Raw genomic sequence first — 15,446 nt, forward strand, 5'->3', positions numbered from 1 at the left:
AATTTTTATTTTGCCTTACCCGAGTGTGTATTTCAGTATGATGTAAGAGTTGCTCTCATTTTATCCTTGATATGTATAAATGATCGCCATGGCAACCGTCATCTGTCTGGATAAATAAATTATGTTATATTGATTTGGCAGATAAGATTGGAAACCTATTCCCTATTATAAAATAGGAAATTTTTTGCTTAGTGGGAAGATATCATTTTAAAAATTTGATAGATTTTTATAAATTGTAAATTGGCCATTTTTTTAAACCTATCCATAGCAGAATAAGAAGTGTCAATATTCAAGTGTTCCGAATGACATCATATTTACAGTGACAAAATAAATGGTAAAATATACCAGTAGTCTGTCAAATTCAACAACTGTACCAATCAATTGCACATGTTTAGTCATCAGAAACTAGGAAAAATCCTGGATGACATTACCCCTGGTCTGAGTTACCCTGGCTTGGTTCAAATGGGCTATTTCAATTGAAATCCATACACCCTCTATGGAAGACATGGCTGAAAATCTTCCACACAGGTGTAGATTTGAAATGGAGTCACCCATTCCAGTAACCCCGTTTTGACTTATTGGGCTATTCCAGTTGAAATCCATACCTCCTGTGGAGGGAGTGTGAATTTCAAATAGGGTTCCCTAAATGTGTGACTCCATTTAAAATCTACACCCCATGTGTGGGAGATTAAGGTCATGTCTTCCATAGGGGGCATGACTATTATGCATATAGAAAATACTTGGAATTGTTTCTGTTATACATGTTCTATTTTTACATTAATGGGTGGCAAATTTGCTGTTGCTACACCCTCCTATGGAAGACATGACCTTAATTTTGGGAGCGTAGATTTCAATTCATAACCTCATTAATATACGCAGCAAGTGCGATCCAATTACAGAGAATAACTTTTAAATACGTGGACGCAAATGCAGGTCATTGAAAAAGTATAATGACCGCGTCTCGTGACGTAGCTAAAAGTACGCTCTACAATGACCGCGTAACGTGACGTGTTACGCGTTCGAACAATTTACGCGGACGCTGGCCGCCGTATTTGGACATCGCATGATTGCGTGCTAGTGTGATTGGTCGCTAGCAGTATTTCCTTAATGGGCTATTCGATTTTTTACAGGGAAAACGACAGACAGAGTTAAAATTGTGTTCTGTTTTCAAATTAAAAGAAGAAAATGTGACGTAAATTGAATTAAATAAAGTGAAAGGTGACGGTTATGAATGAGGTTAATGACTTTGCATCAGTTATTTTTCGGGTATTGTGAAATATCTAAACATTGTGCTTTAGACCTCGGAATATCCCTCGGGGCTGCGCCCCTCGTGATATTCCTCGGTTCCAAAGCACAATGTTTAGATATTTCACAATACCCTCAAAACAACTGATGCGCAGTCATTAACCTCTAAATGGTGTAACCCCATTCATGTAACCCATTTGAAATTCCCTTTGTTTACGATTAAGGTCATATCTTCCATAAGGGGTGTATGGATTACATGTGGAACACCCCATCCAGATTGCATGAAATGGGCTATTCGAGTTAAAATCCATACACCCTGTGGAAGGCATGACATTAATCTTCTCCTACACAGGGAGTGGAAATTTCAAACATGGTTACCTGAATGGGTGACTTCATTTGAAGTCTACACTCCCTGTGTGGGAGATTCCAAGATTAAGGTTATGTATTACATAGGGGGTGTATTGATTTCAACTGGAATAGCCTATGGAATTTTGTTTCAGATGTATATGTAAGGGAAAGATGTATGTAAGTCTGTGATAAACAGATGTGTAAATCTTTAGTAAGTTTTTAGCGGGTTCGCTGTCAGAGAAGTTTCAAAAGTCTAAATCTAAACTTGTCCGACGACAAACTCGCTAAAAACTTACTAATTGATATGAACTCCCATCATAAAAGCCTATCCCACAATTTGTGTAAATCTTGTTGCTCATTTTCAGGATGCCAATTGTTTTATCACTTATCTCTGTCGGTTGAATTGCCATCAGTAGGCCATAGATTGTGTAGATTAAGGTCAGAGTATTCTGTTCTCCATTGAGTAAATCTTTGACATATTTTTGGATGGGATATTGTCTTTACAGATGACTTTAATGGATTCAGCCGATGTGTATTAAATTCATATTTGATTCATCAATTAATCCAAACTTTCCGGTTCTTGCATAATAGACTATGATATTGAAATCTGGTTGAGGGATGTAATACCAGAGAAGATGTCTTACTCTTCCCATAATCCTTTGCAACATGATGCAACACCTTATTACATCAAATGACACTTATCTTATAGAGGTCCTGCCTATGACGTATCATCCCGTAAATATGGCGTACTACTCAAATGCATTCAACAAAAGCATGATTGCAATCTACCGTGACAGTTCGTCTCACACACATACATAACCCTGCACTACGATCAAATAGGTTGATGACAACATTTAATTGAATGGACGCCTCCGGTGAAGGACACCGGTCAAATCCTTTGTTTGGAGCCAATCGATAAAAGAATGCAGGGCCTCTATACTTTGTACAGGTTCAGTTCCTTTGCTTTCATATTGATTAGAGACTGATTAAACATGGGTTGATAGTCAAGATATAAACATAGTTTGTAAGATCTGGATGTGCTCTGTCCATTCAGGTACATTTCGTCACTATGGACCCATGTTGCACTAGATAGCAAATCAGTTCAGAAAATTGAAATGAGAGAAATGCATTATGGGATGTAAGATATCTATCTTCACTGTGCAAGTGGAAATGTTTGTGCTGTATTTATTTTGGCACTTTTTGCATTGCAGGCAGCTTTCGTGAAATAATGGAGCACAAACAAATTATGTTTGTGTCAGTGTTTACGTCGATCAGGGGTGTGAGAGTTCCTCTTTTCAGCTGATTTCCTCTTTATAATTTTGTCGCCAAAATTGATGTGTTTTCTTTTATTTTTAGCCCATATTTGGCAATTTTTCAGCTTTTCAGCTTTTTCAGTAATTTTCTGCAATTTGGTCTGTGGCCTCTCACACCCCTGGTCAATCAATGTAAGAAAGCTTAAAATATTGAATTCAAAGACAGGTGAATCAGGTAAAAATTCGCAAAGCGCAAAAATTTAATCACACAAACATGTAAACCGTAATCAGTTTAGTAGAAAATGCGTACAGTAATTGGAATTGGTGCGATTCATTATGCAACAGCAAGGACCGGAAAGTATCAATTTTCTTCCTACCAGGTTACAGAGTGAGACTCTGAGAGTGTGTTATAATCATTACATTTCATGATTGAGTGAATTCATGATGGATGACATGAATAATTGAATTCATGATTGAATGGTTGATTGATTCCATGACTGATTGATTGACAAAATGCTTCATACACCACGTAATCAATCTCATTATTAATGTGTGTTTACCAATTTGTGCTATTCCAGTTGAAATCCATACACCCCGTATGGAAAACATTACCTTAAATCTCCCACACCTGTATGCCCAGGGAGTATGTATATACCGTATTTCGTCAAATAGTCACCCCCTCAAATAAACGCCCCCACCACTTTTTTCAACCAAGATGTTTCAAAAATGCCGATATTTCCATGCTATCTTGTGTAGTAAGCTTACCAAGTTAAGCACATGGTCGATAATAGTGTCAATAATTGGCGAAAATCTGGATCAGAAACCCGGAAGTGAGCCAGAAGTCAGTGTTTCTAGTTGATAGTTCGTCATTTAGCGTGTGTTTTAACTTTACCTAATGATTTTAACGAAATTATCGTTCTAAAATTGACCTTGAATAAACGCCCCTTGGGAAAATGTAACGCTCGGGCGTTTATTTGACTTAAATACGGTATTTCAAATTTAGTTACCTAAATGGATGACTCTATTTGAAATCTACACCCCCTGTGTGGAAGATTAAGGTCATGTCATCTATAATAGGGGGTGTATGGATTTCATCTGGAATAGCCCATTGATTGAATGACAAAATGCTGCATCAAGTAACATCAATCACATTATTAATATGTGTAATGTATATATATCAACAGATACCGTACATCGATCACCAATTTTACTTAATAATTGTATTGATACTGATATTTTCAGCGTGTGAAACATAATTACAATGCCTGGTGTTTGCAAAAGGGACTAACGTTACTTCTTTTAATACCCATTTTAGCCTAGAACTTCTAGGCTTAAATGGGTGTTAGAAATTACCTTTTAAGGGGCCAGTATTAAAATTAAATATATTGTTAGATGAAAGTCAGAATCAACACACATACAGGGGTTTGATGGTGATTACATCCATAACAAATTTAGCCAAAATTAGTTGCTACACTACTAGATTCCTGCACTTTTAGAGGTACACTGCTGCCCAGCAACTTTGTGGCTACTCTATACAGAGTACCAGTGCGGTACCGATCCAGTACCAGTGTGTTTACTGTTACATGTGATTCTGATGTACTCTAGAGTACCCACACAGGTACTCTAGAGTACCAATGAAGTACCTGGGCAGCAGTGTACATATGGGAGTGGCAGCAATAGGAATCTGATAGTGATAGGTGCTTTAGAGTACCAGTACGGTACCAATCCAGTACCAGTGTGTGTATTGTTACATGTGATACCGATGTGGTACCCACACAGGTACTAAGAGTACCCACACAGGTACTCTTTAGTACCAATGAAGTAGCAGTGTACATCTGGGAGTGGCAGCAATAGGAATCTGGTTGTGATAGGTGTGTTGTTGAAAGGTGGTTGTTTAGTTAGATGTTACTTTGAAAATTCGGTAGAGAACTGATAATACTCCAGGCTTGCCAAAGTACATAAAGTTACTCCATTTTTGCAAACACCAGCTGATGACATGTCTGAATTTTTCATGAACTCATGTTTGAATTTCACGTTTAATACCAACAGATCTGTGCTCTGAATGTACTAGTGTTTTAAAGCTCACTGTTTTTGCTTGAAAACAGATTTTTTGCCCTTTTGTTTATTTTTATCAGCAATGTGTGCACTTCAGCTGCATGTATTTCATGCAAACTGATGTTTGAAATATTCCGCAAGTGACCCGTGTTTAGCCATTACCCAACTTGCACAGTTTTTTGTCAGATTGCAAAATTCTCTTTCTACCACTGTTATGCTTTTGACACCAAGCAACCTTTTATGTGTCATTGCACTGCAGGTCCATTTCCCCCAAAGTTAATAGGGTTACCGTTGCTATCCAATCCCCTGTTTTTTGCACTGCAATCTTTCACTTCCTTGTTGGTCCTCCATTCTCCTGCAAATTATGAATGATTCAAATACTTTTTACAATATTACCTAAATGCATTATGGGTAACATTTTCTGATTCCTTATTACTAAACCCCACCTGGTATCTTGATATGTTAACAAATTTACGCATCCCATGATTCAAATTTGGTCAACATTACCAAAATGCATTTTGGGTAGCACTTTCTCAATCCGTTTTATTGCACACACTAAAGATACCCTATCACACTTTCCTTCCCACGTATCCCATGATTCTCTCTGTTTTTCTTCGCTTATCAGATTATCAGTTTAGAAGGTTGGACTGATATACAGTATTACCTCAAGATGCCCATACACCTTGGACCTGGATTTATTTTGTATTTTTAATTGTCGTAAGTAACCAAGGTTACCGTAAACCTGCGCACTGGGTTAAAGGTCACCTTCCCATCATGCATTTCCTCATGCAGCATGGTGTGATAATGGAATGCTAATTTTTCATGGTAATTTATTTCCATATCATCATATCATATGCATGATGCAATCATAATACATTCTGCTATGAGCATGTTTCATAGGCCACACTTATCATTTGGTCAGTCAGGGTTGATGCAAAGGATTATGGGTACACAATGAATTATGGGTAAGTGCAAAATTCAACAGCCATGCACGCTATTTTACCATCCATGAATGCACTGTGGAGTTGCAGCTCTTAACTCATGACTACTAACCAACTCAACTGACCAATCACAAGCAGCTAAGGGAATCAACGCCAACCCTGATTGGATGCCTGGTCAGTAGCTCATTAACATATTGTCATGAATATTCATATTCTGTTCCAATCATTCAGGTTATCACATTAGAAGGGTGGACAGATATCATGTATGATATTCAAGACGTTCATAGTTACTGGAATTGGACCTATTTTATGGTACTTATAATTGTAAGTATTAGCGTTACCATGGTAACAAGAAAAAACATCAAAATTTCCACTGTTTTCATGTCAGTTTATCTCCAATATTCTCTTTTTGGTCTGCTTTTTGGACAAACTTATAACTGTATTATCTTATGGCCATTAGAGTAGATGTGTCTTTGTAATTGTCTGCTGTCTAATGTTACCATGGTTACATGAATGTGCAAGTATTTGTTAAGCTTAGTATCATATCAGTATCTGTTATGAATTATTTTCCGATTTTATTTTGGTATTTTAATCAGTTAGTGATTGAAGTTTTTAATTACAATTTGAATTTGATGTTATCTGTTGGTGGTGTTTATTCCGTTATTTTTATTCCCTGCTTAATTTTTGTTCTAAAGCAGTGTGCTTGTTCATTTTCAAACAAGAAAACCTGAATTCCAAATTTCCTTCCATTCCAACTTAGATCAGGCTAGCCATTAGGTAATAACTTATAGCAATATAAATGTAAATATTAAAAATGTAACACAATCAGAAGAAATATCACAGAAGTTTAGACTATACATTGATCAGCTTGTAATCGGCAGGCCTTATAGCATCGCGGATTAATATCAATTTATTTTATTTCAAGATTGCATTGTGATATGTTGCCAGGAGTATCACAAATTAATAATTGAAGACCTATATTTTGTCTACTTTTTAGAACCACCCAAAATATAATCCATACAGGTCAACCATATCACTCTTAACGTGGTCCTACTTTTCGGCATAGGTGGTAAAAGCCTAACAATTCGCGCCGCTTATGAGCTGATCAAAGTATATGTGGATTTACCTCTTATCAGCTATTCGTATCACTATGGCCTTATGCCAATGGCATAGTTCAATAACCTCAATTAAACAATCATAGTGCAAAATTTGACCTCAAGTGCAGAGTATGAGTTTCAGTACCCAAATTTTCAAAGGTCATTCAATGAATGTACAAATGTATTAGGGTTAAAGAACTGTGCCCCTGATAGATGAGCATGCTGTGGATCCTAGTGTATGTGATGCAATCTGCTTCAATCAAGCCAAAGGTGGCAATTGTTGTGATATATGGAAAATAGAAGAAGAGGGAGCAAGACTATAAACAGAGAGGAGGGCACATATGCCCTAAGCCATGTATATAGTCAGCTTTTATAGACTGGAAAAGACTTAGAGAATAAAGGTATTGTTTTTAGCCACTTTCGTGCATCTATCATCTCATATAACACGGGCAACATCATTATTCGCCTCATTGTTTTACGCCAAAAATAATGATGTCGCCCGTGTTATATGAGACGATAGATGCAAGAAAGTGGCTAAAAACAGTACCTTTATTCTCATTCTTAAACACTTCAATTCAAATAAAAAATTATCATAAGTATGACAAATTTCAATCTATATTAAATCCTACATTTGCAAGGAATTACCTAAGGCTTAAAATCGATCAGTCCCGTTGTTGCTATAGCGCCTCGATTGGTCCAAATAGCGTGTAGTCGGTATGCCGTATCGCGTTGATGCATTGACGCTGACCCGTGAGATATTGTGTCATATCACACGGGTAAGAACCAATAAGATTGCAGGAACGTTCTCAAGTGTTTAAGAATTAAATAAGGAATGCAGGAAATCAGTGGGAAAGTGGATGACCATATCAGTCATGTCTGATGAAGTCCTCCAATGTGACTGACGAAATATTATAATAAGTGAAAATTCACTCGGTTTTGTCAAGCAAAAATACAAATCTATCAAAAAATTGGGAGCTATATACATACAGAAATTATTGCAATAAAGCTCATAACTTTATAACCAAGTGTGCTATAATTAAAGACAGAATTAAAAAGACTAGTTTGTGTCTCACATCACCGTCAATCAAATTCCCTGCGACCCCTGATTGGTTAATAGTGCGTAAAAGGAAGGTCGAATAGTGCAATTTGTTACATAAAACCAAGTTGAAAATTCATTTCGTTCAACAGTTTTACATTCACATTTTGCTTTGCCCATTCTATAATCAAATTGAAATAAAGTCTGTTCTTTTCACATGATCAGGCTAATTTTAGTAAACACCTCCATGCAATGCCGACATCTTCTTTTCCTCATGAGAGATGCGAGACAAAACGGGTTTCACAATGCAGAAAATCGTATCCCATGATGCATTGTAATCTAGATCACACATAGTCCCTGTTAGTCTTGCTTTAATGGGTGGTTATTATGCATAGAACATCAATTAGGGGTTCATGCATATTTTCATGACCAAACAATTGTCTATGCCTGAGGGCTTTACCCCGTTCATACATACGCAACATTCTACTAATGTGCTAATATTTTCCTCCACAAATGAAAATACAATCGTTTTAGACTTAAAACCATCATTTTCTATTTTTAAATTTTTTTTCACCAATTCAGAGAAAACGTTTACTTACTCAGTCCATTGTGTTTGGACTCGCGCGTACATACAGAAATTTGAGAATTTTTACATTTTCATGACCATATATGGAATTGGCAAGAAAAATACATTAAAATTAGTATAAAGAATCATGCAGTCAAATAATTGTCTTGATTTGGCAACATTACAGATTATGTGCTGTTATTAACACTCGCCACATGCATAAGGGGGGCAAATGCAGACAACAAGTTCAAAATGTTCTTTAAAAATTTCAAAAATTTCAGAATTTTATATTTTCATTACCATATTTGGAATAGGCATGAAAAATACATTAAAATGAGTACAAACAAGCCTAGTATTTATTCAGTTGTTTTTCAATTAGCTTTTGATATTTAAAAAAAATATTTGGAAACTTGGATTTTTTATATTGAAGGCTTCCAATCAGTGCATTATGGGTATGCATGAGTTTTTATTGTAAGATCTCTCTCTCTGCTAGTACTAAACATCCCTGTTTCCTGCAGTTGATGAAACATTGCTAAATAGTCAGCACAACTTGTCAGCTCGATTCAGACAAGAAACCCGGAAAATTTCACTCCATTTGCTTATGTTAATACCAACCAGATAATAGGCTTATCCATTTAAAATTCACACTCCCCCGTTAAACTTTTGGAACTGAATATCTTCCACAGCGGGAGTATGAATATCAAATGGAATTAGCACATTAACCAATTCAATTTGAAACTCACCCTCCCTCTGTGGAAGATTCAGGTTGTATCTTTCTCAGAGGGTGTATGAATTCAAATGAAGTGCGTAATGTGTACATTCCATTTGAAATTCATGCTCCCCACATGGGGAGTGTGGACTTTAATTGGAATAGGCCAGTGAGATACAAGAAAGATGGATGGAAGTGATTTCTTTAGTTTTCTTTGACTTATTTCATATAATTGCAAATTATTTTCTACCTGGAGTTGACCAAAAAACAAACCAAAACCATTATCAGTCGGAATGAATAGGTAAATTTTCACGGGAAAATTTTCTGGACACGTGACACCCATGGGCGCAGACATATTAGCATTATGGAATGTGACCCCGAGCACAGCGGGTGTTCTTACAATGTATTTGGATAGGAAGAATTCTTCCTTTGAGGCAAAATAAGTTACTTGTCGCAAGTTAATAATGTTATGGCAAGAGTTTCCGTAGATAAATATTTTTTTCCGTAGATGGATATTTTTGAAATTACGTTTTGATGATATTGTGAAAAAATTAAGATAACATGATATTCAATAAATTTGCAATGCACAAATTTCTATCAAAATTGAGGTCAAAAATACTATTCCAATTCAAAATTACTAGGACTTGAATAGCGAGGTCACCGCCGGGGGTCAGAGATCAGGCTCGAGGTTACGCTCACATTGATACGCATTGGTCACGTGTCCAGAAACTTTTCCCGTGAAAATGTACCTATTAATGTTGACTGATTATTCTTTCTATTCACATTCTCTCAAATGCCCTTCCCATGCAGATATCTGGGCTGAAACTGGGTGCAAATTTAAACAACAAAAAGTAAACTAGCCTCAAAAAGAAACTTATAAAGCAGTATACAGACTTTTTATTATGCGTATAATATTGTATGTACAATATATGCGTTATTTAATCTATTGCCATTCTATTTCCAGTAATGTTTAAGTTCTAACGAATGTTTGATGACGTAAAATCGATAATATATTTCTGCTAGATATTGTATGTAACATATTATCGATTTTTCGTCATCAAACATTCGTTAGAACTTAAACATTACTGGAAATAGAATGGCAATAGATTAAATAACGTATATATTGTACATACAATATTGTACGCATAATACTCGGAGTCTGAAGCCCGCTTAATTTTTCACAAGGTCATATGTTAAAATCCTGTCCATAAAAATGAACAAAAATTACACACATGATTACTTCAATACTTTTCTTGTGATTTCTTGTGTTGGGTGCCAAATATTGGGCTGTGAGTGTGATCCAGGAAGTTGTTCCATGTCAGTGCAATTTGCTGTTGTGTCAGTTGGACAACTGTTTGGTTACTGACCAGTGTTTAGAGTAGAGTATTGAAGTAATCCTGTGTGCAATTTTTGTTCATTTTTATGGACAGGATTTTCAGATATGACCTTGTGAAAAATTGCAAGTTTCTTTTTGAGGCCAGTTTAGCTATTCATACATTTATCCATTTAGCAAGGTTTGGAAGAAACTCATCAATTAAGACATTGCAAAAACGTTCAATCCTGGTATTCAATACCATAGAAATCAGGAAAAAAGTCTCCTTGACAAAATATTCCATGCTGTGTTGTTTATCCATCAATTTGGTTCTATTTTTGAAACGACCATTGAAATGGCATTTCAATTATAGTAGAAATACACGGCTTATTGAATATGAATTTCTGTGAATCTGTTATTGAAGATTTGCAGTGTAAACAAACGGCTCGTTAAAAAATAAAGAAAATGACAAATGCGCTGGCATCCATCTTGACATTTACTTGACTGCATGTGAAGACTACATAAATTCTGATATAACCAAAAGCTGCCATGTGTGATTTGTATTTTATTGATATTGTGTTAGTTTATATGTGATGCGATCAAGCAAAATCAGTCAAACTCGGAAATATTGATTTTGAGATATAGCCAAACAAAGGACACATTTCCTTTTGTTTTCTATTGTATTGGAAACTCTTTAATTGTTCATATCTTTGGAACTGGTTGTTCAATTACAATGAGGTTTTCTGCAAATGTTTGTTACAATTCTATAAGGAACTTACAATTTAATATTTCCGAGTTCGGACTGATTTTGCTTGATCGCATTTACATATGTGCTACCTTTTATAATCACTTCTAAATACCATTTATCAGAAAAAATCTGCACTTTTTGCTGTTGGTACACATTTGCAGCAAATGCTCCGAAGTGGAGTTTTGATTGACAGATCAAATCTTATTCACAGAATAAGCCATGTTGAATCTCGTAACCCTACTGTAACCTGCATTTTACGTAATAAACAGGGTGCAAATGCTTCTCTGATTGATATTTTCTCTGATTTGAAAAAGAATACCGTAAAACCCCGTCTACAAGCATATATGGTGTTTTTTATAAAAGCTAAATTAATTCGAAGCAAGCGTAAATATACCAATACAATCGATTGGTCTTAAAATAATACTTGTTTGTATATGCTTGAATCCGTAATTTATTTGCTCAAACTCCATAATGGCGCCTGGATTAATGTAGCTTTCATCAGAAGCACTCTATATGCTTGTAGACGGGGTTTTACGGTATAGGACGTAAAGCCAATTTCCTTCCAAATTTTTTTAAAAAGTGCATGAACTTCTAAAATAATAGTATTAATAACAAAGTTGATAAAGATACTACATGGCAGCCTTTGTACACATGACATTATGCATCTAAGGTATTCATTTGTACTATGTATACAGGACATTGACCAACAGGACAAGAACATACATGAAATGATCAAGTTATTGGAGAGATGGAATTGTGGTTTCTCTGCACAAAGAACATTGAATAAAACATGAATGGGTAAAGCACTGTATAGGGAGACATTTATTATTTACAAGATTTTTATTTTTGCAATTTTCATATTTAAAAGGCCATTTTGTGATCCACAGTATCATCCCTCCACTTTTCTCAAAAAAAGTTGAGATATTCATACCACTGGAAACCTGTGAAAAAAATTCTTGCAGATTTATTTGTTTAGCAAAAATATCATGAAATTTGAATTACATTCTGGTACACCATAACGAAATTATAACACGTTGCCTATGGAGCAGTGTAATACACATAATCATGCATAACTCGCAAACGCAAAATCGTAAATCAACTGAAATTTGGGAATAAAATTTTTCATGGATATCTACTGACAAATGTGAATTGTGATATGATGCTAGGATCATGAAATTCTCCTTTAATTTCAGAAGCACTAATTTGTAAGCTTGCAAAAAGTTTTGGCCCATGGAGCATTTATTGTGGAGCTGACACACAAACTGTTCAGAAAATTTAAAATTGCATAATACCACTATAATATCCTACAGGACAAAATGAGAGTACAGAAATGTGAGTTTAGATAATATTCGGATCATAATTCTTGTCCTAGTCTGTCCCGGTTTCATCCAAGATTTCATCATATGCTCTGTCGCTTATTTATGGCAACACTCTGTTAAAGATGTCTACAAAATCAATTTCAAAATGAATTACCTGTAATTTTGTAAATTGAAAATTGGCTGATAAGAGGTTTGTCCACATATTTAATTAATTTTTTGATTTAAAATATACAATGAATAATATGAGGTGTATTGTGACAGCATCATTTGTAAACTAGAGAAGGCGTATTTTAGTAGTTTTATTTAATTTAATATAATTTAGATTTAGTGTTATCTTGCTTTTTTAGTTTTCCTTATATTTCAATTTATGTAAATCAGTTGACAAGAAAAATCAAATACAAACTAATCTTGAGTGGAACTTATAAAATTGGGCTATTCCAGTTGAAACCATACCCCCTATGGAAGACATGACCTTAATCTTCCACACAGAATTTCAAATGGGGTTACCTGAATGTGTGACTCCGTTTGAAATCTACACTCCCTGTGTGTGAGATTAAGGTCATGTCTTCCATAGGGGATGTAAAGATTTCAAATGGAATAGACCAATGGGTGATATTTCATTTTATTTCAAGTAGAAATTTGGCATTTAATTAAATTAATGTTAAAGGGGTTTGGTAAATATTTTATATTATTTGCTTTGCATAGGAAGATTAAACGTTGAACTGCAATTGTATTCATTTAAACAGTACCAGGTAAAAGCACTTGTTCTTGAGTGTGATAGTACTAATTACTCTATATTTGATATCTTAATGAATGATTAAAATTCATACTTTGATCAAATAATGGGGTTCTGTATATATAATATATAATTGAAAGAAAACTTTTTTTTTCATATTTTCCATAAATATACTGTGTCTAGGGATAGGTCTGTCAACTTTCCAGAATTGTTTGGCTTGAGATATTGTCGAGCAGGGGCGTACCAATTTTTTAAAACAAATTTTGACCCCTGATCTAAAAAGTGGTGGGGGATGGGTAAGGGGAAAAAATGATTGACCATAAAGTTGGTTTCAGTGAGATTGAAGTGAAAACAAATTAATTGGCAACATACTTATTCATATAACATATACATGGTAGTTTTAGTGCTTTATTGACAAATTCAATGAACATGTTTTACCACCTTCTAAAGTGACAACAAATTTCTTAATGTCATTTCTGTTCACTTTTAGCCTTACAACATCTGGTGCCCAATATTGTGCAGGTTATTTTGCAACTAGATCAACATTCAATAATTAATTAACTAGAAGACATGTAAGGCACAGCAATGTGAGAGAAGATTTCTTTCATAACATTTGAAACTTATGATCACATTTTCAAATAAATAATTCAAACCCTGTACAAGTTAATTGAACACATCCCAAAATAGTGGTCTTCCTTCATGTTTATCATACTTATCAATAATAAGTCCACTTATGGCCAATGCAGAAATATAATTACAAGTGTAACTTTTATTTTTCTTTATTAAAATTATGCCTGAATCTTAACCATACTATTCTCCTATTAACAACTAATTTACTAGTAGTAATAGTTCATTATGCTAGTAATGGACTCTTCCAGTTGAAATCCATACATCCCTTATGGAAGACATGATCTTTTAGTGTGATTTCAAATGGAGGTTATCTGATTAATGGGTGACTTCACTTGAAATCTACATGCCATATTTGATTAAGGTCATGTCTTCCATAGGGGTGTATGGATTTCAACTGGAATAGCCCAACTTAGCTTTAAGGAATCAGATAGCAACGTTTGGACAGTATTTTTTGTGGAACCTGAGAGCACATCAGACTTATCGAATTGCATTCTGAATACGAGGAATGTCCTGATGATAAATGATTTTTGTGATACGTCTGATGTGCTCTCAGGTCACACAAAAAATTATATGAAAACATTGCTATCCGAGCCCTTAAGGGGTGACATCAAAACCCAATGGTTGCTGAACACAGAGTCCACACTTTGTGTAAAGTTTCTTAACATGTCTGTGTCTGTTATACTGTAAGAAAATAATAATACCACTGCGGACATTTAATACTACATATTGATCTTACAGCCCATTATGGGTAGGATAAGTCAAAACCTCAGATGGAAATGTCAGCAACCAAAGGCCCCATTGTGAAGTCACTCCTGATAGATATACTTCTATTCACATTTCAACCATTGACAGAGAAAGTTGTGATATATTTTCATTTACATTTTTAACACTTCCTTTACTTATGCATCTTCAAAAATAACTCACTCTTCGCTAACTATGCACCAAAGGCCCATGCCCATGGCAGCCATCTTGAATATGAGAGTGTGGGAAAAATACTGCAATTACTTCATAAACATTTTAAATGAATATTCCTCATATATTCAACTTTACTGCACATCCAAGATGGCCGTTGATGCCATGGCAACCATCTTGGATATACAAGGAAGGGAATATTTACATTTATGGATTGTGAGCAGGAAGTATGTAATGCAGAATAAGAATAGACCATTTACAAAGCATATTATTATTTTAACTTTTTTCAAAATGAGCATCAAATCAGTTTTATTTCGGAATAAAGATTTTTTGGTAATAAATGGTTGTCATGGGAATCGGAAGTATATCATCAAATCAAGAATAATAACTGCACCTAGCTTACAGCTAATAATGGGCTATTCCAGTTAAAATTCACACACCCCATATGGAAGACCTTAATCTCCCACAGAGGTGTAGATTACAAAAGGAGTCACCCATTCAGGTAACTCCCACACCCCCTAGGTAGAAGATTAAGGTCGT

At 35.1% G+C, this 15,446-nt stretch overlaps 1 protein-coding gene across 1 annotated transcript in view; it reads left to right on the forward strand.

Moving 5' to 3' along the window:
• The window catches only part of LOC140164180 (voltage-dependent T-type calcium channel subunit alpha-1G-like), a 188,979-nt gene that overhangs the window by 45,657 nt on the left and 127,876 nt on the right, over window positions 1–15,446 (forward strand). The window contains 1 exon segment of the mRNA XM_072187422.1: window positions 6,074–6,166. Coding sequence (XP_072043523.1) covers window positions 6,074–6,166 — 93 coding nt within the window.

This window comes from Amphiura filiformis, chromosome 11, assembly GCF_039555335.1.
Source record: "Amphiura filiformis chromosome 11, Afil_fr2py, whole genome shotgun sequence".
NCBI lineage: Eukaryota > Metazoa > Echinodermata > Ophiuroidea > Amphilepidida > Amphiuridae > Amphiura > Amphiura filiformis.